At 50.2% G+C, this 25,735-nt stretch overlaps 10 protein-coding genes across 10 annotated transcripts; 4 read left to right on the top strand and 6 right to left on the bottom strand.

The window, feature by feature from the left end:
- Positions 1–537: 537 nt before the first annotated feature.
- Positions 538–1,721, top strand: BDZ99DRAFT_375363 (uncharacterized protein; the record flags this gene model as incomplete). The annotated part of the gene is given in 4 exon segments (XM_033714972.1): positions 538–740; positions 796–1,098; positions 1,118–1,200; positions 1,252–1,721. 4 exon segments carry the CDS (start codon positions 538–540, stop codon positions 1,719–1,721), a joined length of 1,059 nt encoding a protein of 352 aa, XP_033583680.1.
- A 721-nt stretch (positions 1,722–2,442) lies between these two features.
- On the bottom strand, positions 2,443–3,996 carry BDZ99DRAFT_373539 (uncharacterized protein; the record flags this gene model as incomplete). The annotated part of the gene is made up of 2 exons (XM_033714876.1): positions 2,443–3,281; positions 3,345–3,996. The coding sequence occupies 2 exons, from the start codon at positions 3,994–3,996 to the stop codon at positions 2,443–2,445; spliced, it is 1,491 nt and encodes a 496-aa protein (XP_033583681.1).
- A 1,891-nt stretch (positions 3,997–5,887) lies between these two features.
- Positions 5,888–6,171, top strand: BDZ99DRAFT_456533 (uncharacterized protein). Its single transcript, XM_033718481.1, has one exon. It carries the CDS (start codon positions 5,985–5,987, stop codon positions 6,138–6,140), a length of 156 nt encoding a protein of 51 aa, XP_033583682.1. The 5' UTR covers positions 5,888–5,984; the 3' UTR covers positions 6,141–6,171.
- A 1,342-nt stretch (positions 6,172–7,513) lies between these two features.
- Positions 7,514–8,450, top strand: BDZ99DRAFT_86 (uncharacterized protein). The gene has a single exon (XM_033728972.1). It carries the CDS (start codon positions 7,804–7,806, stop codon positions 8,323–8,325), a length of 522 nt encoding a protein of 173 aa, XP_033583683.1. The 5' UTR covers positions 7,514–7,803; the 3' UTR covers positions 8,326–8,450.
- Positions 8,451–8,878: 428 nt separating this feature from the next.
- BDZ99DRAFT_513001 (uncharacterized protein) lies at positions 8,879–9,738 on the bottom strand (the record flags this gene model as incomplete). Its single annotated transcript, XM_033724667.1, has 3 exons — positions 8,879–9,159; positions 9,219–9,308; positions 9,360–9,738. The coding sequence occupies 3 exons, from the start codon at positions 9,736–9,738 to the stop codon at positions 8,879–8,881; spliced, it is 750 nt and encodes a 249-aa protein (XP_033583684.1).
- Positions 9,739–14,480: 4,742 nt separating this feature from the next.
- On the top strand, positions 14,481–15,703 carry BDZ99DRAFT_165 (alpha/beta-hydrolase). The gene is made up of 2 exons (XM_033712902.1): positions 14,481–15,069; positions 15,117–15,703. The coding sequence occupies exons 1-2, from the start codon at positions 14,635–14,637 to the stop codon at positions 15,465–15,467; spliced, it is 786 nt and encodes a 261-aa protein (XP_033583685.1). The 5' UTR covers positions 14,481–14,634; the 3' UTR covers positions 15,468–15,703.
- A 27-nt stretch (positions 15,704–15,730) lies between these two features.
- On the bottom strand, positions 15,731–16,789 carry BDZ99DRAFT_456538 (uncharacterized protein; the record flags this gene model as incomplete). Its single annotated transcript, XM_033718482.1, has 1 exon — positions 15,731–16,789. A coding segment is annotated over exon 1 (575 nt), but the record flags the coding sequence as incomplete, so codon positions are not given.
- Positions 16,790–20,551: 3,762 nt separating this feature from the next.
- Positions 20,552–21,329, bottom strand: BDZ99DRAFT_203 (uncharacterized protein). Its single transcript, XM_033713271.1, has one exon. It carries the CDS (start codon positions 21,207–21,209, stop codon positions 20,757–20,759), a length of 453 nt encoding a protein of 150 aa, XP_033583687.1. The 5' UTR covers positions 21,210–21,329; the 3' UTR covers positions 20,552–20,756.
- Positions 21,309–22,554, bottom strand: BDZ99DRAFT_513006 (uncharacterized protein; the record flags this gene model as incomplete). Its single annotated transcript, XM_033724668.1, has 3 exons — positions 21,309–21,441; positions 21,497–22,107; positions 22,159–22,554. The coding sequence occupies 3 exons, from the start codon at positions 22,552–22,554 to the stop codon at positions 21,309–21,311; spliced, it is 1,140 nt and encodes a 379-aa protein (XP_033583688.1).
- A 559-nt stretch (positions 22,555–23,113) lies between these two features.
- On the bottom strand, positions 23,114–25,090 carry BDZ99DRAFT_513007 (uncharacterized protein; the record flags this gene model as incomplete). The annotated part of the gene is made up of 4 exons (XM_033724669.1): positions 23,114–24,244; positions 24,318–24,673; positions 24,809–24,942; positions 25,020–25,090. 4 exons carry the CDS (start codon positions 25,088–25,090, stop codon positions 23,114–23,116), a joined length of 1,692 nt encoding a protein of 563 aa, XP_033583689.1.
- Positions 25,091–25,735: the final 645 nt, after the last annotated feature.

Here is a 25,735-nt window from a genome sequence, read left to right on the forward strand (position 1 = left end):
TCAGTCCCCTAACATAAAACCTAATTACCTATTCCTGCCTTATTAATGTCTGTTCATCGCTGGCGCATTGGAAATACGTGTATATATCGCCGCAGACTAGTCGCCTATTCATGCTCTCCCTGGTATCCTACTCCAAAATTTCCAAAGCTGTACGAACACTCCATCATCACTATCCGCGACGTCGACTCATCCAACCACCGCCACTCTCTTCTCCAGCTCTTCCTCATTCCCCCTTTTCATTGCACTGCCCGCATCCCACGGCTGATGGGGATCCCGATCGAGGTCAAGAAATCTGCGACCGACGACGAGCTTGTTGATTAGGCATGAAGTGATAAATACTAATTGGGGTATCTCAAGCAGGATCATACAGTTAGCAAAGGCGTCTAGCTAAGTTAGTATTATAGACTCTTAGTAATTGCCTATAGCTCTAGGCTATTCTGGTTGGAGCGTTGGGGCCGGGTTCAGGTCTCGGCGGACCCACACCCACATAAATAAACCTGCCATCTGCTGAACCTCTTCACCTTTTACATTCTCACAATGCGCCCACTCGTCCTTCCGAATTTCCCTGCTGCAAGGAACTCTTTATCAAGAACCATGTCGTCTCTTGCTCCTGGACACCTTCAAGGCGCCCATTGGGACTACCGCATCGTAGGTACTGTTAAAGGAGATAACACACACGCATCCGCCGTCTTCAAAGCCAAGGTCGTTCCACGCGAGAATGCCCCCAATGCCCCCCAATGGTTCGTTGTGTTGCATTAACTATGTCCAAATTCTGACACTAACTCAGCCACCCAGGGCTATCATCAAAAAAGCTTCGCCTAACGATGAAATTGCCACGGAAAACCTGGACCGTGAATGTCAGAGTTATCTCCTTCCCGGTGTCGCCTCGGCCAAGTGCTTCCGGCAAATGTACGATGTAATTGACAACCGCACCATCGCTTTAGAATGGCTGGACACCACTCTTGCAGATGTGAAATACCAGCCTAACATGCACACCTACGCCCTCATCAAGACGGTCCTAAAGGAAATGTTGACTAGTTGCAACATTCTAGACGGCCAACAATATGTGAATACAGGTATAGTATCTGATCTTAAAAAGTTGGCATCCGCTAATTAGCCTGGACTATAAACCCGCCAATATCCTGCTTTCTGGCATTGAGGCTGGCCGTGTTATCGCTAAAGTAGGAGACTTAGGACTCGGTAAGCAAGTATTGCTAGACGAAACAGACGCTTTTACTGACACGCTTACAGTTGTTCCGGCCGGCCATTTTTTCAACGCCCAGCCATACGCCATGCGCGCCCCTGAAGTCTTCCTAGGCCAGGCGTGCACTAAGCCATCGCAGATCTGGGCAGTTGCCGCGATGCTGCTTTGCTGGATCAAGCCTGGTGTCTTAGGCGCGGGGGACAGCCCACATCCTTTCGTCAACGAGGCTTGGTGTATGTCAAAGATCAAACGGCTCTTTCCTAACTGGTATATTCCCACTCCTGACGAGGTTGAGCGCCATACCCTCAAATCCGCAGTCGAATTTGCTATACGTTTCAGTGAAGAGGAGCCAATCCCGCAAGCGATCTCGCCTTTCGAGAAGGAGACCCAAAAGGTGGAGATACCAGAGCAGTTGAGGGACCTTCTTCGTCTCATGTTAGTGGTCAATCCGGGCGAAAGGCCCTCCGCCTCGGCTGTGCTGGCGTCGAGGGAGTTTCAGGCATTTCAGATGCTATGATTTAATCAAGTTGGAGGACCGCATTTTGTTCGTATGTATATATGCTTAATTAATTAAATCTACGCAGCGTCCCAACCCATCACCATGCCTTCCAAGTCCTCGGAGATGTTGTGATCCGTTGCAATGCCCTAATGATGGCCTGCTCTCTCTTAGCTCGAGTGCTTCCAACGAAAAGGGGGCAAAACTCCAACCACACGGCCATTGCTAACTCTTCCAACGAGATTCCGGCTTCCCAACGAGACCCTGACACACCTCCCAACGAGAGAGATGTCAGACCCTCCAAACCGGTTAAGACATATATTAAAGGCAGCGCATGCTAACAACACTTTGGCTGTTTTGCCGCTGGCCCAGGGCTCACTCGTGACTCCAAATCTCCAAAGATTGTCCTGCCTACAAATGCAATCCCTGGCTCCGCGGGCTACAGCTACCAAGAGCACCACCCTGACTTCTCTCAGATATCGGCGGATGTTTGCACCGATGGGCATCGAGGAGTCTCGAAAAGCCCAGCTCGTACTACACAGAGCCACGCAGCAAAGCAGCTGTTTTCCAGAGATTCTGCTCGGTGCACTGGTCGTTTAATTTAGAAGCCCTAAAAGCGTGCTCGGGGACATCTTTAAAAGGTAAGGCTGATTTAATAGTTTACTAGGCGTATCTGTCACTAGATATTACAAAATATGACTTCGGAGATTAATATAAGTTTAAAGAATCACACATATTTATCCTAGCTCATTACTAAACTTTCATCCATCCTCGTCAAAACACCTCCAAGCACAGCCTCTTCAATCTGTCCCAGTATATTAAGAATACCCTCCCTAAACCCTCTCTTACCCCATTCCACAATCCTCGCCAACGTCTGCACGAACTCTCTTGCATCCTCCCATCGCGTCGTCCGCCAAGCGCGGCAACACGTTATATGGTATGCCTCACCGACCCGGTAGTGCACCCATATTTCGTGCAGGGGGCCCTCTGTTGTGACGGAGAACAGAAATACCGGCACCTTATCTTCTTCGGCTTGTTTCATAGCTATGTTTTCTTGGTTGTACTGGACAAAGTCGGACTGGGACATTATCCGTGCGACAACACATCGCAAATCCTCAAGGATACTAAGAGCACAGGCTCCATCTACCGCAGCTTGATTTTGCGCCCCAATCAGATTCCCGCCTGCTGCGCCGCCTTTACTCTCAATAACAAGGAAGGGGAAGCGCAGACCGATTTGTGCTTGGTGTGGTTCGCTCAGGACGCGGCAGTCGTCTTGCAGCAGCATCAAGACGGTTTTTTGCATAGGGGTGAAGGATGTGTGCGCTAGGCCGAGAGTAATATCTGGTTTTGGTGTCGAGAGACTGTTCGGACTCTCGGAGGTATCGCTGGGAGCAGTGGAGGGCATGCTGAATATGGGAGTGTTTGAGAGGACTGAGCCGGTCCGCTGAGTCTGGGGTGTGGCTAAGTTGGTGTCGGCATGGTTTGAAATTTGCGCTACGCCCTGTTGAAGGATGAGGGGTGTATGTCGAGGAATGAAATCATAAGGTGACGGTGCTGTTGGTTTGAGTTCCGGTATCCATGCTATCCGAGTCGCGGTTAATATCCGCTCAAACTATACGTGCAAAATTAAAGCCGCAGACTCACGTTTCTCAGATGCACTAAGCATCAGAACCTCTGGTTCAAGTCTGTTAAGTGGCTGTAGCAAGCCCAGAAACAAGTGACTCCTCCACTCATTCTCCCCGGCGCATTTCTTTGCCAACACTCTCGATTCCTGGCAATAATGCCTCGCCAGCTCTTCAATTGCCGTCCGCTGGCTGGCTGCCCATGCGTTCCCGCCAAAGACGCGTTCAATTTGTTCCTCGACCTTTGCAGGAGCTTCAGGGAAGTGGTCCACGAACACGTTCGCATCCGCCATGTTCATCGCCCGGTATTGCGGGCTGTTTGCTTTTTTGACCGGACTCGAGGAGCGCTGTCGTTGAACCTGTTTTGCTATTCTTCGTCGACTATCCCTTGAGGGCGTGACGCTGGGTGCTGGTGAGAGAGGCATCTCGAGCTCGCCGTTTTCACACTCAGCGGCCCACTGCTGAATGGACTGAGCGCAGCCAGCTTCCAACTCCCCTAGCGAGTCTGAGGTACAGTGGAGCTTGTCAAGTGTCTCTTGTGTAAGTGGCGGCGTATCCAACCTGCGACGTTTGAATGCACACTCGTCGGTATTGTGCGGCTTCCAGCGCTTGGAGACATGTACGCTGTCGTCTGCAAGCTCATCTGGGTCAAGGCTAGCGAGCGCACGCTTCATCACGGTATCGGTGATGCGGCCACGAGGGGAAGATCGGCGAGCGTAATGCGGAGGTTGTTGGTTTTGTGGTGTGGGAAGCTCATCTGGATCAGACAGCTCGGTGCATGTACTAAGTCCGAGTACCCAGGCTGCGATGTCGGTGCCGGAGCTGGTTGGACGGTCGGCGGAGTGTCGCATGAAAGGGCTATCGCTAGGATTCGGTGGCTTCTGGAGGACGTTTGTCATTGTGGAGGGAATGGATGTTGATTTGAAGGCGTTGTTGCGTTGAAACGCCCATACTTCGAAGGATAATTATTGATGATGCCCTTGGTTGCTGAGCAACGCAGACAGCGGACGTGCCCGGTCCAGCTTGTGGCGTTGCACCGCCACATTTGAGCACATGGAGAAAGAATAGGGCTTGGCAAGCGCCGAGCCGCACAACTGCTCCTTCACTCCATTGCACTAATACCCTCTCCCACACGAAACCACCTCATAATACCGTGGGGAAAACATCCCCCAGTACCAACGCCGTACGTGTTTCCCTGCCCCCCTCAATCAACTGTCTGCCTACCCCAATCAACCATCCGCTTACCCAACCAACTTCCACCCAAATCGCCTGCATCCTACCGCCCGCGTACCAATAATATCAATCGGTTTGCCTCCAATAGCTTCGTGATGGCTAATAGCAGACACAGATGATTGCCCAAAACCAACACACTGAAAGAGAAGATCGCATTCGTGCAAGCGCGCAATACTCTACCCAAGTTTGCACTGGCATTGGAGGACTCTAGGCCACTTGTCTGTAAGGGGCACCTGCCATACTATATAGCGTTAAGCTGTATGCCTAATGTAATATCTTCCGCTTTATGTGGGACATTTTGGGAACCTGACGTGGAGTGTAACGTCGCTAGCGAGTAGCTGCACCCAATAATCAACAATATTATCCCTTCAATCAATGAATACAATTATTGTTAAAATAATGGCAATCCGCAGGCCAAACCTCGGGCCTTTATAGCTGGGTTCAGCAATCACTGGACTACTGCCAAAAATCATCAGACTTCTTAACTATCTACCACCAACTTCTCCTGAAGCAGCAGTCTGGACGCAGTCTCCACAGTCATTTATGGACTCGCCAAACCTTTACAACGAAATTCATATCACACTAAACGATAAGGGTCAACAGATAATGCGCCGTGAAGATGAACTACGTCTTCTTTATCTCACCAAGATGGATGCAGAGAGTTAGGCTTGTCGACACAACTTAAGTTACAGCCATTAGAATTAGCGATTGAAGAGTGGGAGGTCTCTTGAAGACATTGGCATTTTCGTACATCCTAGTAGAGTCTCTTACCCGTTAGTAGCGTTATTGCCATCTCTTCGCACGGATACAAGTGTTACGCAGGCCAACTTGTCAGAACAAGTCTCTCGAATGGCGACACAAGACATCTTCAAATGGGCCTTATTCAAAGGGAGAGGAAGAGGATCGCGATATTTGGGAGCATGAATGGCTACGGGACTTGGATAGCGATAATGAGTCAGGAGATGATGTTTCGGTCGCCTTGAGCTTGGGGGACAGTTCCGCAGCGAGCCAAGCCTAGGGATCTCTGCTGTAGCCTTGGCCGTCCGGGACAGAAAGTTCCCTCAGAGAAATTCCTCTTGCATCGTTATCAGCCGCGGCCGTCCTCTTGTGCCAGATTAGCCAGTCCGATTTCCCACACTGTCTCTGCTACAGCTAAAACCAGCCAGGAGCCTTGGACCCGACTGTGGCAGCCTTGGCTTAAATTTCACTTACCTTTTTGCAAATGTCTTGGTCGGCAAGGTGTACAGGCTATCGGCCAGCTACCCATATTACGACTAGCCTTGTTGGGAAGCGGAAGATCTGCTTGAGCTCGGATCTGACCGACAGGCTTCGACTCGGGTTGTAACAGCTACAACCTAGGATCAACAACTCATACGGTTCACGGTCACCTACGTACAGACTTGGAGTTGCTGGCATAGTAGCTGCCTACATGCCTAGCCAGTTACAACTTCTACAGAGAGGGGTTGGGGTACGGTGGCCTACCCTGCCTAATGCTGCCTACTGCTGCCTCCAATTAGTGCTTCTGCCTATGCATACAGTCACTTCCTACGTAGTATATAGTTTGGCCTTCGGGCCCCCGAAATAAGACAGAGTTCACATCAATTTTCAACCTGAGTCTTCGCATGCGGATGTGGGCCGGATTGTCCAAAATGCCTCTTGATCCAAAGTCGCGCCATGGAAAACTCCAGCAGTTCAGGTAGGCCACCCGCAAATTTGTCTGCCAGCGGCCCGGCCAGTAGCAGCTTTTGAAGATGCCCTGATTGATAGAATGAAGCAAGAGATGGAAAGGAGGTGGAGTTGTCTTCGGATGGATGTGTGATCGAGAACCTCTGCAGATCGTCGATGAAGAGAGCGAAGTCGTTGGTGGTAAGAGAGCGTGTTTCGGATGTTGTGGACGGAATTTTCCTCTATACACGAGCATTGGGACTTAAATTTAATGTTCGCGCGGTTAAAACCATGCGTGCCCATACCAATGTGGCCCGCACGCGCAGGTAGGCCGTTCAATGTAACCGTCCGCAGGCCTCCAAAGACCCTAGAAGGAGGGAGTTCTGCAAAGCGATGGCAGCTCTCAAGACGATGATAGCTTGCAAAGAGGGGGATGGCTTGAAACGTAACTTGCTCAGGCTGACGCTGGCATCGAGGGGCTGGATGTAGCCGTGGGTTTGATGTAAGCGTCGAAGATGAAGGACATCAAGGGAAAGTAGATTCGGATAAGGAAGGGACGTAAATGGTATTTATTGATAGCGAGGCTTCCTCAAGCGGTGAGCGGCTTCCGCGCGGCGGCGTGGATTCTGTTCTCTGAGCGAGCTACTTCCGTGTCACAGGGTTCGCACAAATCGTTGACGTCGAGGTAATGTAGAGGGTTGTTGACAGAACCATGTGCTCCTTCGGTAAGTCTTCGCGGGCTTGAGTCAGCGTCGATGACGTTGCGGACCTCTGGAAGGGGTTTTCGGAAGCCGGCGATGAAGCTGAAGAAGCTGTTGATGCTTCCGGAGCGCGGGATCCTCGAAGTGGTGATAGCCCAGGAGTATTGGAAGTCTGAGGATCGGGTGTTCCTAATTTGTGAAGCTGGCGAGATCGTAGACGAGCTTTCCGTGAGAGAGGAGGTTAGAATTCTTGAATTAAAGTGGAAGTCGGCTCCATCACAAGGACGAGCTGACTGTGGATGATGCTCACGTGAGTCTCGCGCACGTGAGCTACGTATACGGCTATCCTTCAAATTCAACGTCCCAACTATAACAACAGCCTATTTTTTGAGAACAGTTTCACCTGTCCGATGGGATAATCTGTAATAGAAGACGGTAAATGATGTAACAATCTGCGGTACATCACCGTGCACTGCGTCCGTGCGCCAACTTCTTTTGCCTATAAGAAGTCGTCCTCACAGGAACCTTGACTTTACTTTCTCATCCTCTCCACAGGTTGCGATTGTCTCCTTGGAGTATTTTCTCCTCCGCATCAGGTGGCCTTGGGAGTCGAAATCGTGTCTTTCACCGCCAAGCCTCGCCGAAACCTTAGCTCGATTTCGACCACAACATCATCCGACCCCGACCTCTTCGAGTCTTATTCTCCTTCCTGACATCATCCCCCCTCAACCAAATATCGTTTGGCCGTACCCTAACTTCGTCTGTCATGCACGCTACCCAGCAGAAGCTCATCCAATCCCACGTGAAAAAAATCACCCAACTAGAAACGCAGTCCAAAACCAAACAACGCACGATTGAGTCTCAGACTGCGAAGATTTCGGAATGGATTCCAAGTCCTGGGCCCAGGAGAAGCTGATCGGAGTCCAAGAAGCGAAGATTAAGAAGATGGACTCGCAAGCCATCTCGGACCGAGCGCTCATTGTGGCTCTTGAGGACAAGGTCTCCAAGTTCGAGTCACAGACCGAGGCTGACAAGCTGATGATCAAGGACCAAGGGAGACAGATCTCTGAGATGGAGTTGGCATCAAAGGTTCAGGACGGCCAGTCCAAGGTGTACCAGGACGAGCTGAAGGCGCTGCGGAAGGAAGTGAAAGCGCTGGAGGTCAAGAACATTGACTTGACCAAGCAAGTAGCGGAGAAGAGCAAAGAGGCCGGCGAGAACTGGGCCAAGATGAGGGCAGCGCAGGCCAAGATTCGCGGCAAGAAGAAGGATTTCAAGGAGAAGGAGGCGAGGCGTGCTGCAGTCATGAACGACTGCACCCCGGACGCAGTAGCGTTGGCGGAGAAGGTTGAGGCTGAGGCGGAGGCGGAGGCGGAACGGGTGAAGGCTATGAAGAAGTTGTAAGTCCCGGCTTGTTTTGTGGTATCCCTTAACCTTCCAGTCTCCGACGGTCGCCCCTGTTCCCTCAATTTCGACTTCAAAGACCAACCCTTTCGAGCAAAGTGACGCGGAAGACATTGTAGGTCAGCGAGCTGCCTTGAACCGCACGCGAGGGGTCGCTTCGGCGGTGCTTACGCCCTATATGGACTTGGATTTGCTACGCAGATAGCCGTGTTGACCGTGCCACTCGGCACGGAAGGAGTCTTTGGGGTCACCTAATGGGGGATACCGGGGTGATTGGCGGAGACCGAGGATTCGAGGGTGCCTAGTGTTGTATTGCCGGGCAACTTCGATGACTGTTTCTTAATGGGCGGATAATGACTTTTCCTTTCTCTTGTTTTGAGCAGGTATTCGACCCTGCATAGGTCCCTCGGATAGGCGATCAAAAATATGAACATAACGTCAAGAACCTCCCTGAATGATTTCTCTTCAGTGAAATGCCACTCTGGTGCCTATTGCAACATCTAATGCAGCTAGCATGATGCTGAAAATATGATAGTGCGGAATTCAGTTTTGATTACCTTGAACAACTATCGGAACCGCCTGGGCCAAACACCACTCCACTACACGCCGCTTCCTCCATCATATCAAGAATACACTGCTCGAGTGTTTCGACTTGCTTCTTCAGATTCTGAATGCACTTTTCCTTCAATGCCTCTGATCCTTTGAGAACCGCGAATGTCTCCGCAACAGCAACCTCCAAAGCCTTGTTCCGGCCCTCCAGCCGCTGAATTTCGGCGTCTTTGGATGGCAGGGTCTTTTCGTACTTTTCAATGATAGCCTCAGAATCCTGTGTCGCTGAGAGGGCCTCGGATCTGCTATCTGGCAAATAGAGTCTTATTGACGTGTGTAGTCACCCGTTGGCGCGCTTTTCTCGGGAGTCCTCGTTCCCGCATCTCTGCTCGTTGTCTCCTCTGAGAGAAGTTGGTTCTGGATGGCGGCTGGATCTGGTCAAGAACAGTTCAGGAGGGCGCGTAGGATAGACTCGCTCGTCTTACCTTCGGTGAAGCTGTCATGCTCAAATGCTTCCTGTACGTGTTCACGCGTAGGGAAACTGTCCCCCTCGACATCGGAGGCAATGTCTGGAGTAATGGCAGGCTTTGCGGGGATTTCAGAAATGGGCTTATCTTTTTCCTTCTCTTTCACTTTCTTGTCCTCTCTACTGGCAGAATTTTCCTTGGTGGCGGTTTTCTCCTTCGTTGGCTTCTCTTCAACGACCTCAAGCTCTTCATCGTAATCGCTCTCCTTCTTTCGATTTCTCTCCTCCTTCTCTTGCTCTTTCGCCTTCTGTAGCTCTCTCTCCTTCAGTCGCTCGCTCCTGGACCTCCGTTGTCTCTTTATCGCCTTCCCTCGGCTTCCCTTCTTCTTGTTGGCCATGTCTATATGTTAGGAGGGTGGGTAGGTGAAGGTATTCGATGCTGAGGCCTCGGTGAGCCTTGCTCCTCTGTGAAGTATACAAAGGCTTAAAGCAGGTGATTTTCTCAGTGCGTATGTGCTTGCGGCAGCATCAACATGGATGTGTGATCTCACTAGTCGAAATTAGTCTTACTTAGACAGGAAACGCAAAAGCAGTCACGCCAGTGAGGCGGAAGTGTCAGAGGAAAACCATTACTCACGAGAGTAACCGCAAAATCCTTAGGCTTCCTCCACCCTGAGCTAATGGACGGTGCTGTTTCGGGTGAATGATAATAAGTAGTGGTATTGGATGGTAACGAATTGAAGTGGATAATGTTCGATGTCACGTATGCTGAATGAAAGGCGGTGGGAAAGCTGATACTCGTGAGGAAGATGATTACACGAGGGAGAGAAAAGAGCCAAGAAAGACTGAGGCGGTATTCGAGGAGACACGTGCCTGCCGTATTTATCGCTCACTACTTCTCCCTTACATTCATAGCCCGATATGCGCTTTCATTTTAAAACAGCTTTCCATGTGATATCATAAAGGAAAACTATCAGAGTTTCCAACCCACATGTGATTATGTGGCACAAGCCTAAATTGCGACCAGCCAAAGAAGTATACCAAATACCCAATTAAAGATGCCCGACTTGCGGAAAGACGCTTGCGCACGACTACGCGAAGTAGTCGTAGCCGGCACTTCCGATCCGGTGGCGATGATCTTTGTCTTTATCGCCGTCGCGGTGGGGACAGGCCTCAGAGTGATTGTCGGTGTTGCCAAGATGCTGCTGGTGGTGCTGATGGTGCTGGTCAAAGTGTCTCCTTCCAGAGTAGTGCTCCTTCCATTAACTACTAGTACTGTGTTCCCCTCGCTATTGGTCGTGAGAGCAATCACGGTAGAGCTGTTGCCATTTCCCAGCGTGATAGGATGTCCGGGAAAGAGAGTTTGCGAGCCAACGATATATTCGGTCAACGGAGTCGACGCCGTTGTCATTACGGCGGTTTGAACGGCTAATGGAGTTGGTGTTGGGGGCGGAAGTAAAGTCGTAGCCGATGTTCCGACAAACAGCACTGTTGATCCAGCGGCGTTCGTTGCGAGAGAAATTGCAGTGCTATCCAGCGTGATCGGGTGTCCTAGCGCAAGTGTCTGCGAACCTACAACATAAACAATGCTGTTGGAGACAAGAGAAGCATGGATGTTTCCAATCACGAGACCAGCGGCGGTGGAAGGGGAGGGCGTTATAGTCGACGTAGATGTCCCTATAATAACGAGTGTTTCACCCACGCTATTAGTAGCCAGACTAACAGTCGTGGCGCTAGGCCCTGTTCCCAAGGTAATTGGAGGACCTCCGGGCAGCAGAGACTTTGAATAGATAAGCAAGCCGGGCTGTTGAGATAGTGGTGTAGCCGTTGCGCCAGCAATTGTGATCGCGGGCGGAGGAGCTGTAGGAGCTTGTACAGTCGAGGTAGACCCATCGATCACTACTATAGGCTTTCCGAAGCCGTTCGTTGCGAGACTGATGACTGTCTTTCCAATTGTGAGACGCGGGCCTCCGGGTGCCAGAGTTTCTGTGCCAACGAGAAACTCGGGCGCAGTGGTGGGGAGAATCGTCTGTCCATCAACGATGATTGGCTGGGGCGAAGCCAGTGGCCCAAGAGGAGTCGTAGGATTTGGTACTGTGATTGCGTCAGTCCCTAGGAGGGGAATGGCGTTACCGGCGGAGGAGGATTCAATGGTTGGGTTTGCGTTGCTCAATGGCTCCGAAATTGTCATAGGTGGTGCGTTCGGAGCTAGAGATAGGACGTAGGTACCGACGGTGATCTGGGGAGGCGGTTTTACAGGCGCGCGAGAGACTTGTGGCGCTGCAGCACTTGAAGGCATTGAGGTGTCTGCTGTCGGACTGTCCGGGGCCCCCTCTATCTCTGTCGATGTTGGCCTAGGAAAATTTGGTATAGCCAATGAGCTTAACAGATTGCCAATTACATCTACCGATGACATTGTTGGTTGAATATGAGACACACTGCGAATAACTTCGACTTCAGTGGTACTAGAGTCATGATGTGGCCCATTGCCACTGATAGCTGAATCAGCGATTGAACCGATGTTTGCTGGGACCTGTGTGCTCGAGGGAGTAGAGGTAGACGGAACCAATGCGAAGCTCTCGATATGCGCTATCGAAGAGTCTGCATCGCGACTTGTCGAAGAAGGCCCGGCAGCGGCAGGAGAATCCGGAGGAACCAAAGCCATTAAAGTGCTCTGGCCAACTGAAGCAGAATCCGTTGTAAGAGTAGCATAGAACGTGGCCGTGGTGGTAAATATGGACACGAAGGGTGCGGGGTTCACGAAGACGGGCGGTCGAGTATTCCCGCCGAAAGCTGGCCTGCCTCCGCCACAGACACAGTCCTGAAGAGCGGGCACATCAGAAAATGCGTGTTGATAGAAATCTGGGTCAGACTCCTGATGAGCGATGAGCTGAGGTTCATATTGCAGGCCGCGCGCAAAGGGATCAGCGGTGGCTGTTCCGAATATGAGGGATGCCTGTGGCGGTGGCGGATACACAGGATGACTTGGGAATGGATACTCGATATTGCCTGGAATTATTGAAGTGGCATCATGATTCCGAACGGTGAGATTTGCATCTAGGAAGTATGAGTTGCTGTACTCGACATATACGGTAGGAAAAGCGCTAAAAACATGATAAGCGAGGCATCATCCACGGCAGAACAATAATCTTACATGACCGTTGTGTAATTAGTTCGAGCTACTGGATCTGAGAATGTCAAAGATGTGATTCGAGTTCCTGCATCGTTTGTCTCCGCTGCAGATGTTGGAGAGGCGACTGAAGTTGGAGGAAATACAAGATCGTTTTGCTTGACTGAAGTTCGGGTCTTATTCGTCTTGGGATCGAAGATTATTACATGTGTTGCTGCAACGACCGTCGATGTCGTTGCGGCGGTCTGGGCTTCGAACCAGAATAGTTGAGTGGTCTGAAGAATATAGCCGCAGCCAGGTGCATTCGTTGGCGTGGCCGCCGACCCACTCCCCGTGCCGAATGCTGCGGTGGTATAGTTGAAAATAGCTTGAGCGGTTAGCTGAAAATCAGAAATGGAGCTCATGGTCAACTCTTACGAAACTTAGGAACATAAAAACATGTAGCAGTCGAGAACAGGGAGAGCAGAAATAGACTATTAAGAAATAGAGAGTAATCCATTATTGAGCATTCATCGGGTAAAGCAATAAACAGTCTGAGGAGCAAAATTGGGGTTAGCGAAATTCTCGATCTAGAGATAAATTTTAAGACGACCACAAAGCTCATATACCTCATCGCCGGGAAATGCTGTGGCGGAGCTCAAGTGCATAAGGCAGACATGCAGGCCAGGGCATGTGGAGCAAACCAGGCTGTCGGTATAAACAGACGATGATGATAGGTCTGTCCATAAATGAATGTATGCAGTGATCCTGGAGCCTCCATTTAGCGTTGACGCAACTCAATGTTCCAACTGTTTGAAACATGTGAAGGTAACGTGGCTGAGGTGAGATTTCGAGGGGTGTCCATTTTTGAGACATTCCTACCAATGAAATCGCTCTCCGACAGATTTTCCGGCTTCCACGCGCCATCGCAGACATGGTGCGGTCTGGAATTTCCCCAGCTGCCTATCACTTTACCATTGATCAGCTATACCAGCCTCAACATTGACAACTAGAATAGAGAGAGATCGCGCAGAATCGAGTGTGATATTTCTGGTAATGTTCTGGGCCCCGGAGGTGGGCAATTAGATAACTTTTATCGGAGATGAATAGCACAGGGTATAATGATTATGCAGACATTCTTCGAGGTAACAGATATCGGGCAAGCTTTGCAAAACATTGAAAGATTTTCATCGTAGTCCATAGCTCAAGAACTACGTCGTTTCCGATGGTTGCGTGTCAGTGAGGATGGGTGGTGGTGGAGAGAGGAGAGATTCGTGGAGTTGCAAGGGAAGTTGTTGGTGGCCGTGCTCGAGACAAAAATAGCACCCAGCAGGCCGGGCGGCAACGATGATAATACTTTGCATGGTAAATCCGTAGAACCATATCACATTTAGCACGAAGTAACTTGGAGGATATAAAAGTTGATCATAAGTCGAAAAAGCGACAGATTTGCTCTCAATGAATTACTTAGTCACCTACCTTGCTCTACTACTTAAGAGAGAATTCAGCAGGCTTGCGCGCAACCTTATAGAACGCGAACATGTTCCTGGGCATCAGACAAAAGTAAGACTGAAAAGGAATACAGGGAATGCTGGATCGTAAAATCTTTCATTAAATAAGCAATTCTAGTGATCGCAAACAATATGTAGATCAAGTCTCATAGCAGAGGCTCCTAATGCGGCTATATCTGCCCGCAACACCTCCTTAGGCAAAGAGGCTATGCGATCATAGAGACACCACTAGTTGGCATTCTTGCTCGGACAAAGAGCGGGCCAGCAAGCCGATTTTCTGGGCGCTCCAGTTCCTCCTTAGTAGAATTCGCTAGCTCCTCGATCTTTGCATTTAGAGGACTGACTACTGACTCGAGTAAATGCATTCATCACCATACTATCCCGACTCATATCGCGTCCCCGCTTTTCTGACTGTCAGGAACCTATCCCAAGCGTCAGAAAGGTCAGAAAATGTTCGGGATCCCAGGCATACGGCAATGCATCCGCCGAGGAAAGATCTAATAAATATATAAGTAGATGGAAAGCCGCACCTCCAGAGCGTAGTTCCATATTCATCGCTCCGCCTTGGCCTTTCATTCAAAAACCCATTAGCCAAACCGGCACCACATTTGAGCAAGCTTTTCTTCCTGTCTTTAGACGCGTTTTCTTTCCAACTACTATTCCAACTCGCCAACATGGCCAAGCCCTCGATTCTACTCATTCCCGGCGCGTCTGGGCTTCCGGAGTTCTATGACTCGGTAATGGATCCAGTGACAGCTAAAGGTTATACAATACGCGGTCTGCATATGCGCAGCGTTGGCCTCAAGGCTGGTATTGCTAGGGAAGGAGTACCACCATCCATGTACGACGATGCTGCCCTCATTGCAAAAGAGGTCGAAAAACTCGCAGATGAGGGAAAAGATGTGATACTCATCGCACATTCATACGGAGGTGTCCCGACTACCGAGAGCACGAAGGGGCTTAGCAAAGAAGAGAGGCGTGAACAAGGCAAGAGCGGAGGAATTGTTAGGCTTGCGTATATGACGTCGTTGGTGCCGGCAGTAGGAATTGCCGCGATGAGTGTACTAGGGGACGCACCGCAGGATCAGAAGATGGACTTCAGAATAGACGTAGGTTCCCTCTCTCTCAGCTCATTCATGCCGTTAACATCATACAGGAACAGGGCTGGATGCACCATAACGACGTCTCGAAAGCTGCAGCCATCTGCTTTCAGGATATTCCCAAGGAGGAAGGCGAGATGTGGATCAGGAAGTTCCCTCCACACTCATCTGTGAGTTTTACCAACAAGTTGACACATGCCGGATACAAGACCATCCCGGTGTCATATCTGCTTTGTGAAGAGGATCTGTGCATTCCAGCACAGACCCAAAAAGCGGAAATAGAGTTGATTGAGAAGGAAAGCGGCAAGAACGTAGATGTTACATATTTGAAGGCTGGACATGTTCCAATAGTTAGTAAGCCGCAAGAAGTGGTTAACTGGATATTGGATGTGGCGGGAAAGCACTAAGACTGTCAGATAGCTTGAGTAGATGGTCCAGACAACGGTCCACGACGATGAAATGCTAAACCCAACGCTTTTCCCTGGGAATTCCTGCATTTTCTCAATAGCGTGTGACAAAATAAAGACTGTAGACGAGCACATGTTTTTACAGGGGGTCGAAATGCGACCAGAAATTAGAAAATAGGGAAATGTTGATCCATGGGTGGAGCTATCCTTTGTAAGCTAATGCCAATGACAATTGACAAGGGCTAGACCTTTGAATAATCTTTCTTCCTGATTGAGTTTCTTACTGAGTATGGTAGGTCACATTCTCTCTATTCTTGAACATTCCTCCATTACTCCCATGTCCTCAGAAGTCGCTGTGTAATCTCGGAGTGGTGAAAATCTCAAACGTGCGCCCTTAGTGTGTCCCCCATACTCCAATTATTAGCCCGTGCCAGAGAGCATCAACAGTTGATTCTCTTCTAAAGAGAGAACATCAATCAAATAGGAAGCCCCATTTGTCTGCGAAGGGTTTCTCGATTCTCCAAGCTGTAGGATCCCAGGACACTCCACCTGGTGCGAGAGTAAAGCTGGGCATAAGACACACATCGCCGGCTAGCTCCTCTTCGTCGATAAAACCGCTCATGTGGATGAAGTTGTCTCGCATCTTGACGAATGGGAATCGATCGATCCCACTGAAATGTACAGTGGACAGTTGGGTTGCTGTGGGGCGCAAGGGAAAAGGTGTTTCCGGCGAAGCAGGTGGAGATTTAGACGGAACAATTGTACCACATCGTAGACCAAGAATTTGGCCGTTGATAAATAACGCACTGAACACATTGAGCGAATAAGGGAGCTCATAGCTCAGGTTTGGGGTCTGCTGGATGGAATGGGAGTACAATAACGAAATTTGCGACGAGTCCAATGACGGCAGCGGCTCCGCAACCGTCTTAAAACAAGGCGCGTGCTCGAAAGCGTCAAGAGTAAAAGGATGAAAGGCAGATTCCGATGAAGAATGGGAGATTCCGTCAGCTTGCGTGCTATTGCTTGTCTGTATTTGAGGGAGCGGAGGCATCTGCTCCGCACTCTTTCTTGCTTCTCGTAGTCGTTTGCCTATAAAAAGCAGAGCCGATCAGCACCATCATTTTCCTAATCCTACATGATACTTTTCAGGCGCTATCTGAGCATCAAAGGTCTTAACAATGAATATAACCATGATGCACTAGGACAGGGACAAACAAGCAGAAAGAGAGAGTTCTGGCCCGAGACCATGGTAAGAAAGAAACAAAACGCATATTATTCTCGTGACATATGAAGATGAGGGTGACTACTTACGCCTTTCCCGTTGGGCTAGTCTGTCTTGGATTTGCTTCCTTTTCTTAGCATCCGTGACGCTATGCCAATCATCCGCATCGACTTTGGTCAGGTTGACATCGATTAGCGTTTCTTCCATCTCGGGAACGAACATAGGAATACTCAAGCCTGCCGTCTCAAGGAGAGCGGAGTATCAGTGATGTTTAGAACTGGCTGTGAGGTGAGGTCTGATTAGAAACTCCGCGGACGAATACCGGCGGGAAGTATGCATCACGTGACGGTTCCAACCTCATCTCAGCTTCATCTCTTGCCTCCCTAACAGCCATCTCGTACTGCCCATATCTATGTATGGCTCTACGCTCATTATTTATCTGAGTGTCACACGACTCCACGATCCTGATGGGGCTCCGCTTTCCCGGTGTTCATTCACACCTGTCCATCGATTCGCGCTCAGATTGTCTTTGCTGTCATGCATTCGCAGGTCTGATTTACCTGCTAAAAAGAGCAAAATCCGCTCAGTCTCATCATTCGCGTTTAGTAAACTGGATCTAATGTGTCGGTATCTCCTTCATTAGCTCTCTCCCCACACCGGCCCATGCGGGATCTGTTTTTGGATTTTCAACTTCAACTAAAGGGGTAGATGGCAATTTGAAGGTAGCAATCCGTACATTCCGGGGAATCTTTGAAGTCAGCTTCATGTAATCATGCTCAGGGTGACCCAAGAACGTAAAATCTTTGAGGGATTCGATCAAGCACGTGACGTCTCTCACATCCAAGTATCGTTTTTCCTTTCCCTATGCTCTTGACGCTGCTGGCCTCTTCCTATCTAGCAGGCTTATTTGGCACCTTGTGTATATCTTTCCTTCTGCCGATCAACAGCTAGCTTTCTCACCCTCGTCAATACAGTTTTGGGCCCCACATCTTTTCTTGATTCTTGTGGCTGCCGCTCAACAGCTGCTTGCCTACTAGTGACGGATTCGAAGAGACGCGTATTGCTCTTTTTGAGGAGTTCAGGCCTTTGCAGTAGGCCGGTATGTTACATGTTGCGATCGATCCCGAATAGTGCCGTCCTAGTAGCTTCCTCGATATCATACCATAGGACACGTTGCGCGGCATTGATTCTGTTGGGCTATGCTTCACGCCACTTTCTCTGCGATCGAAGCGCGATAGTCATGTCGTTTCTGTGGATGCCTCATTCCGTTTTCATTTTCACGGGCAGGAGGGAAGACTTCTCTCTAGAGTGAACTTATCCAAATAAAAAGAATAGTGGGGTGAGTAGAATAGGGTCAAGATATTGAATTTCGTTACCAGGAGGCGCCCTGATTGTGGTGAATATTGCTTCGCGCTTTCGAGTCATCTCAGCCGCATTGTCGCATTTCACCTCGACAGACCATTTAATGCCGATTCGACTTTCACGCCGCACAGCTTCTTTCAAAAATATTTGCAAAACTTCCCACACATTTCAAAAAGCTTCTCCCAACCCCCACTCTGCAACGTTACATTCCCACCATCACAACCACTCACCGCGTCTCGAAACCCAGAACACACTTGCCATCTGCAAACACCAAAGCCCTCTCCAGCCCTGTTTCTACTCTTATCCCAAGCTATGGTGTCCATGGGCATTGCACTCCATCAACTCGCACACGGCCGTTCTAGGAGTAATACGCAAGCACCATGCCTGTAAGTTCCCAGTTCATTCATGACTGAGTATAATTGATCGCTGATCACCAAACAAGAAAGCGCAAGCGTAAAAACGATGATGACGACACACTGAGCCTATGAAGAAGAAGTGCGCGGAGTTGGGCACATCTAAAAAGCCAACGGGCACCACCTTCTCCGATCTACCAAACGAAGTCTTCAGCATCATCTGCGATCGCATCACTGATGTACGCGACATCTCTTCATTGCGCCTCGTCAACAAGGAGATGCGCGACAAGGCCCAACACTCCTTTGGTCGCAACTAGTTTCGCACGATCAAATTCACCCTACATCCCTTGAGTTTGGTCATGATGAACGAGATCTCCACGCATCCTCAGTACGCCAAAATTGTCGAGCGCGTCATTATCGGATCTGAACTCGCCGCGACGATTCCCTTAGAGCATCCCGGTGGTACAACCGACCTTCTTTGGCGGCGAACCCCCCTGATGATGAAGAACCATCTCAAATTGAGGGACCAACAGCTCGAAATTATGAAGCAAGACTTCGGCATCCCTTTGCTAACGAACTACCTCACTCGCTTCCCTAATCTGAAGTTATTGGATCTGGAGGAAGACCCATGTCCCATCCTTCGCAAACACGGCGGCTTGTGGGGTATGCCGACGCCAAATGGCTGCGGGATCAAGCGGCTCTATGAGCTTACAGGGTGCAAGTATTCCGACCAGTATGCAGTAGACCTCGGCCATGCAGGTCCTGTAGCTGTTAGAGTGCAACGTCAAGCCTACATATTCAATCGGCTCTGCGATGCCATCTCCAAAATGGACTTCAAGGGCGTCAGCGTTGGGTTCGGTGGTATGGAGGACTTTGCCCATGCCTTTGGAGGAAGCAATATTGTCAGAGGCGAGATTAAAGCGAGGGATATCCAATTCAGATCCAGCGACTCTGCGCTAGCTGGACCGCATCCACGACAACTCAGCCGTGTACACTATAAGCTCGGAAATTATGTCGATCTGCGATCCGCGACGAATTCGTTCGATCCGCTGAGGGCAGCCTGCGAGAAACTGGCACTTGAATGGGGTCCTTCCACGCTGTTTGGTGACTCTGTGCACCTTCCTGCTGGAACGTTCAGCTCCCTGAAGAACTTTGCCTTGGGAGGAGGAGGAGTGTCGTTCTTGATGGTCGAGATGATTCAGTTCCTACAATCGCATCAGGAAACCTTAGCCCATCTCCGGATCCACGACTGCTGCTTCATAGACGGAGATATTCTTTTGTTGGCGAAGAAGATTTTGGCTTTGCCCCATTTGGTCGAGCTAGAGATGGAGGAGGTAGAACATCTACCTATTGGATCCCGCTCTTGGCAGATGAGGCCAAAAACCTTCATCACCAAGTCGACTTTGATCTTGAAGGGCACAGAGATCCGAGTGCGCCTCCGTGAGTGGAAGGACGCTGAGCTGGCCCAGAAGCACTAAAGACCGAACAAAAGCTCGATGTCCGCATGACGGCTTTCATTGATCTTAGCTGACCAAAGGAGAAGACTAGTGAGTTAGCGACATCGGAAGTAGTCGAGGATGGACTTGAGGGCCGTCGTGTCTAGAGTTTCTAGTACTGCATCTTCTTTCGGTGAGCTTGGGAGTGCTAGCTTAACCAAAGCGCTATGGCGATTATCGTGCATCTCCTTTGAGAGGAAGGCAGCTCATACTAAGCCGTAGCATGGTTAGTGTGAAAATTAGGTCTGGTAGCTGATTGGAGGTACTGTCCACCTAGAATAATAGATTTTTTTGAGACAAACGGTATAGGTCGAGCTTTGACGTTCCATCTCCAGATGCCTCCGACGAGGAGAGCTCGACAGCCTGACTCAATTTCATAATAGTGTGAAGTCGTGAGGAGATGGAGATGGCTCTGTCGCTCGCACTCAGCAAAAATATCCCTGGCATAATTTATGCAACGTCCCAATCCCCAACCCAAGTATAAATACCTCTTATTCCTTGGCACATTTCAATAAACCAGTCAAATTCTGAATCGGACTTTGCTATTGCAGCAATACCATCGTCAGTTCGCTGATGGTTCAGTTGGTTTATCCCAAGAAAACCACAATATGGTGGCTACACTCTCCCTCGGGAGGGTGGTGTTTTTGCTCCTGGGATCGAATCGCGGAATGGGCATTCCTTTTATATTTTTTCTGGGATTCTCGGATGGGGATATCTTTTTGTCCAGATTCACACAACCTGAGTTTCCGAAGTCTTGACTTCCTCAACGGGATCAATTAACTGTCACCATGTTTAATTCGAAGTCTTAAGTTGCTCAATGGGGGCAAGCTTCCGTCGCCACGGAAATCCTAAAGTCCTATCTCTCGTACGGTTTACATGCGAATCTAACATGTATCTGCATGTCTACCTCAAGGAAACTAATTAGCAAAGACCCTGCTGGGTGTGTAGTTTGTAGCATAATCACATTCTCAAAGAGCTTGTTGACCTCCTTTATTTGCTGCAGGTCACATTGGACGTAGGATTGCGCGCCGACTCTTTTAGCGAGGGTCGACCCCAACGCGCTGAATGAAATGCGGAGCTTCATTGCATCATATCCCTCACCACGGTCTCCATTGTTTTCTATTCCCACAAGCATGAATGGTATCCCCTTTTTTTTGGCCTCAGGCACCCATCTACTATAGACCTCTTCCCTTCCGGCTGTGGAGTTGTAGGGATAGCAAATTATGACGATATCGGCACCTGAGTAGAACATCGGAAGAAGAGTGTCGTAGTCTTCCTGTCCTGCCGTGTCCATAAGCAACATTAACATCTCATGGCCATCAATCCTACGTTCCGCCAATATCAGTTTTCGTCTTCATTACCGCTAAACCAACACAGCTTGGACACACCGTGGGCTAAAATCATAGACTTATCGGCATCCCATTACATGGTTCTCAAAGACTGTCAGTACATGAACTTTGGGAAGAGAGCCCTCCATGAATGTTGTCAACAGGTCGGTTTTCCGTGAGGCAATGGGTCCTGGAGGTCCTGTGACTACCAGCCTGAGCAAGTTAGTAAATATCAAGCATTCTGGAATGAATTCTCTGGGCCACATACTTGAACAGTGGCATTGACTCTTCGGATGTCTCTGGAATCTGAAGCCAAGGTTTGAAATTACCAGTGCCTGCTGTCACTTCGGTCTTTGTGGCAGTCTCCAACGCTGATCGGACTGTGGTATGACTAAACCCGACGTCTTCCCTCGCAGCCATAGCGCTATTAATAGAGAATCGACTTCGCGCCGTTACATACGACTCTAGCGTGATGATTGACCTCAGGCTTCTCATTCCAAAGGACCTCAGACTTCTCGTTTCAAAGGATGTCAAGATTCTCATATCAACGGTCCTCAAACTTCTCGTCTCGAACGATGCACGCACACTAGATGCCGCTTGTGAAAGGACGTCAAGCCTTGCGCTCGCGGCATCAGACACTGCATCCTCTTCCCCTTCTCTTGCCATGTCCACCTCTTCTAAAGTCTCCATATCCGTTATACACTCAACCTCATACCCTATGAAGTCCATCTGACGTTTTGGGACGTCCGTATATTTCGTCAAATTCTCCAGATCATCGATAAAGTCTTTGAGATGCGACACCATTTCGGCAAACTTAGACCTATCCCCGATCGCCCACGTCGCTGAATCACGCAGCGAATTGCCCTTCTCTTTCTCGGCCTTCGGACCGCGTCAAAAACCCAACCTGTTAAAGCTCCTCCGTTTCTCCACCACGTCCGATCGACTAGAGGCTGGCGAGGCCCCATCGACGGAGCAAGGCGTCAGCCCATACCGCTCTCTCAACTCAACCCCATCGCACAACAGCATCGTGATACACTCCAGCGTCTCTTCGAGATTCGCTTTCAGCTCGGGGGCGTTAAGACGTTCATCGTACGTCTTCTCCGCCTCAACACTGTCTCCTTCGCCCTTCTCAGCCTCGTCATCAGCAAACCCACACGCCCGTCCCCAAGCTCTTAATCTTAATTTCTGGTTACTGAACTTGGTTTCTAGAATGCGGAAGTCCTTGCCCAGCGCCTGTCCACGGCGGATGAGCGCGAAGCCGTTCGTGCAGGCGGAGAAGAGGCCTGCAAGGCTAGCGACGCCGAGAGCGAGACCGGCGATTTCCATGGCATAGGCGTAATGATCCAGAGCAGCATATTAGCGATTGGAAACCACTAAATTCAAGTTTTGCGGAACTAGAGATGATGCATGATGAAGAGAGGTGGAAGAAGTAGGATGATGGAGGTGCAAGGCTGGGAAGGGCTGAGGCGCATGATGGGATGAGCCAATTGGAGGAGGCCTACATCACTGGGGTTTCTATAATAGCTCCATCATGTCGCCCGTACAGCTCACGCATATCAACATACTTTTGTTTAATTCCTCGTGCTCATACGAGTTCTATGAGATTACTCAATCCGCTATTAAAGCTACCGAAAGCTCGGAGAGATATGATGCTAGACGCAGAAAATGCCAGTATGACCAATATGAAATGGTATCGTGATGCATCAAGAGCTCCTTCACATAGCCGCCTCCTATTCATGAACCACCTTATCTTCCCATCCCCCTAACCGTCCCCAACGACTATCACTACCCCAAACCCACTCCACACAATGCCCAAATCCAACCCAGCACCATCCCGAATCCCTAATCCACCTCCCAGCCGCACTTCGTGAACATCGCACCCCCCCTAGAACAAACCCGAGTCCTGACAATCAAAACCAAACCCCGAATCGTCCACCACCACGGGCTGGTCAAAAACACCCGCATTCTGCTGTCCCAGATCCACATACTGTGATGGATCCACAAACCCCAGGTTGCTATACTGTGACGGGTCGACATACTGTGACGGATCGCCATACTGCGACGGATCAAGATACTGCGACGGATCAAGATACTGCGACGGATCACCCCCTTGCTGGCTTGGGTCACCCGCGTACTGCTCCTCTCCACCGCCGTGGTGGCCTCCGCCATGTCCACCGCCGTGACCTCCACCATGCCCACCACCATGGCCTTTTCCGCCTTTGCCGAGAAACTTTCCCAGCACGACACCGCCTACCGCGGTGACGGCTGCGGCGCCCAGTAGAGCCTGTGGGACTCGTGAGTTGGATGCGGGTTGGGCTTGGACGGGGGCTTGGACGGGGGCTTGGACAGGGGCTTGGACAGGAGCTTGGGACTGGAAATGGGGCTGGACGAACGGTTGTTGAGGTTGTTGCTGTTGCTGTAGCTGTTGCTGAAGTGGTTGGGCGAAGGCTTGATGAGGCTGCTGTGGCTGGGCGAACTGCTGCTGTGGTTGGACGAATTGCTGTTGTTGAGGTGGGAAGAACTGCCCCTGTTGCTGGACGGGAGTGGCTGGATATTGAGGAGGTGGCGTCATGGGCGTGAGCGGAGTTAGGGGTGTTTGGGGGGTCGATACCGCACGCTGGTGAGGTTGGCCGTATACGACGCCTGTGGGTTGCGGCATTAGGGGTTGAGATTGCGGTGGCTGCTGAGCGTAGACAACACCAGTGGCTTGTGGCATCATGGTTTGCGGGATTCCTGCTTGAGGTTGAGGTTGAAACGGGTGCGCGTAGCCTGGAGGCGGTGACATCGGCTGGGGTGAAAATTGCTGAGGCTGGGCGTAGAGGACGGGTTGCGGAGACATTTGCTGCGGTACCGCCATAGGTATTGGCTGCATTTGCGGTTTTGGACGTAAGTTCGGGATAGAATGGGCCATCTTAGTATAGTCTTGCCAGGTATGCTCAGGCAGATTTGAGAAAGCCTTTCCTTCCATGGTTGTCATGATGTAGCAGTCCGGATGGGATGGGAAAAGCCATAGACCCTGGATAGTATTAGTATCTGAGTACAAAGGATAGAACCCGGGCTTGCAAAGTGTAGTAACGAGTGCTTCTTACCGCAATATCCGAGAAATTCGGAGCATCCATCAGGTACTTGTTGATCCCTTCGGCTTTGCCTTTCAATTCCCACCCGCCGCCCCCGTTAGCAGTGCGCATAAAGTACCTCTCTTCGGCCCCCAGGCTCACAAAGGTAGGCTCCTCGCCGGGCTTCCAGGGGCTATGTTCCGTCCGCCGTTTCTCGAGCGCTTTCTCCAGGGTAGGTGGAAGGTTTGCCCACGAGGAGCTGGAATGATCTGCTGCGTAGTAGGACCCATATTGTCCGAGAGTGATGTACAATTTGGTAAGATCGCGAACGATTTGTGGCTGGGAGTTATAAAGCCAAGATGTGAGTGGATCTGGGAGATTGAAGTGGCCTTGCAGAACAGATATTAGATATGTGCTCAATATCGAGTGGAGTTCGAAGAAGTGAAAGGTGAAGTTTGAAAGGTCAACCTCGGGAACCACTGAGTGCCAAGACTACAGGAAAGAATGAACGTAAGAGCTCTTACGGCAATATATCAGTCCATCGGCATCGCGAAATGAGACAAAGTATGCGCCGTTCTCGCCCAAGGCCAGCTCGAAGACCTCCTTAATCTCCGGCTGCTTCGTAAAAAGAGACTCAACGTCTGGAGGTAGATTCTTCCTGTATCGCTTTAATAAGCAACGTTCAACGTCTTTCATGCTCCCTATGGTATCGAAAAGGAGACAAAGATAGCCTACCGCGCCCAATGTGTAGGAGCATTGAAGAAATAGGCGTCCTTCGAGCCCATAGCAAAAATAACAATGGCCATATTGCGACGAGGCTGAGCGAAGCGACAGATGATCAGACGAAGGGGGTTAGGGGCAGGGAAAGAGGAGTGTTCAAAACCACAGACACAGATATAGAAGAAGAGCACTCAGGACATGTTAGAGGGGAGGGGAGGTTTGCGACAGAAAAGTGCGTTGCGGAGGTGTCGACGGGAGTTCTCTGGACACAGCCCCGCTGAACTGGGGTCTGGCGGCTCGAGTTCGCCTACTTTCTCCTGAAGCGGGAGAGACTGAACCTGGCCGCTGCTAGTCCCTTTGGGTTGGCTGTAACGAAGGAAAGCTTGTTTTAACAAGGGCTGAGACATCCAAGCAGTTCTGTCTGAATACGGATGAATTGGGCTGGGCGCTTCCATATTGATGATGGCCGGTGAGGGTGTACTCATCGTTTCAAAACAGCAGAAGCGACGACGATTACTAGCGAGCGACGATACTTTGTTGGAAGACTTCATTCTGCTGGTGCTACAGCGCTACATCATACGGAGCCTCGCTCTCCAGAGTCCGCAAATCGAGACGACAACATCTTCCAGAACCCAGGAAAGGCCAAAACGCCGAATAAGCATGTTCAATCATATGTCAAGTCCCCGTGCTCCATCCCAGGTGCCGCACAGTCGTCCTGGACATCGTGATCG

The sequence above is a fragment of the Mytilinidion resinicola genome (genome assembly GCF_010093595.1).
Source record: "Mytilinidion resinicola strain CBS 304.34 unplaced genomic scaffold BDZ99scaffold_1, whole genome shotgun sequence".
Lineage (NCBI taxonomy): Eukaryota > Fungi > Ascomycota > Dothideomycetes > Mytilinidiales > Mytilinidiaceae > Mytilinidion > Mytilinidion resinicola.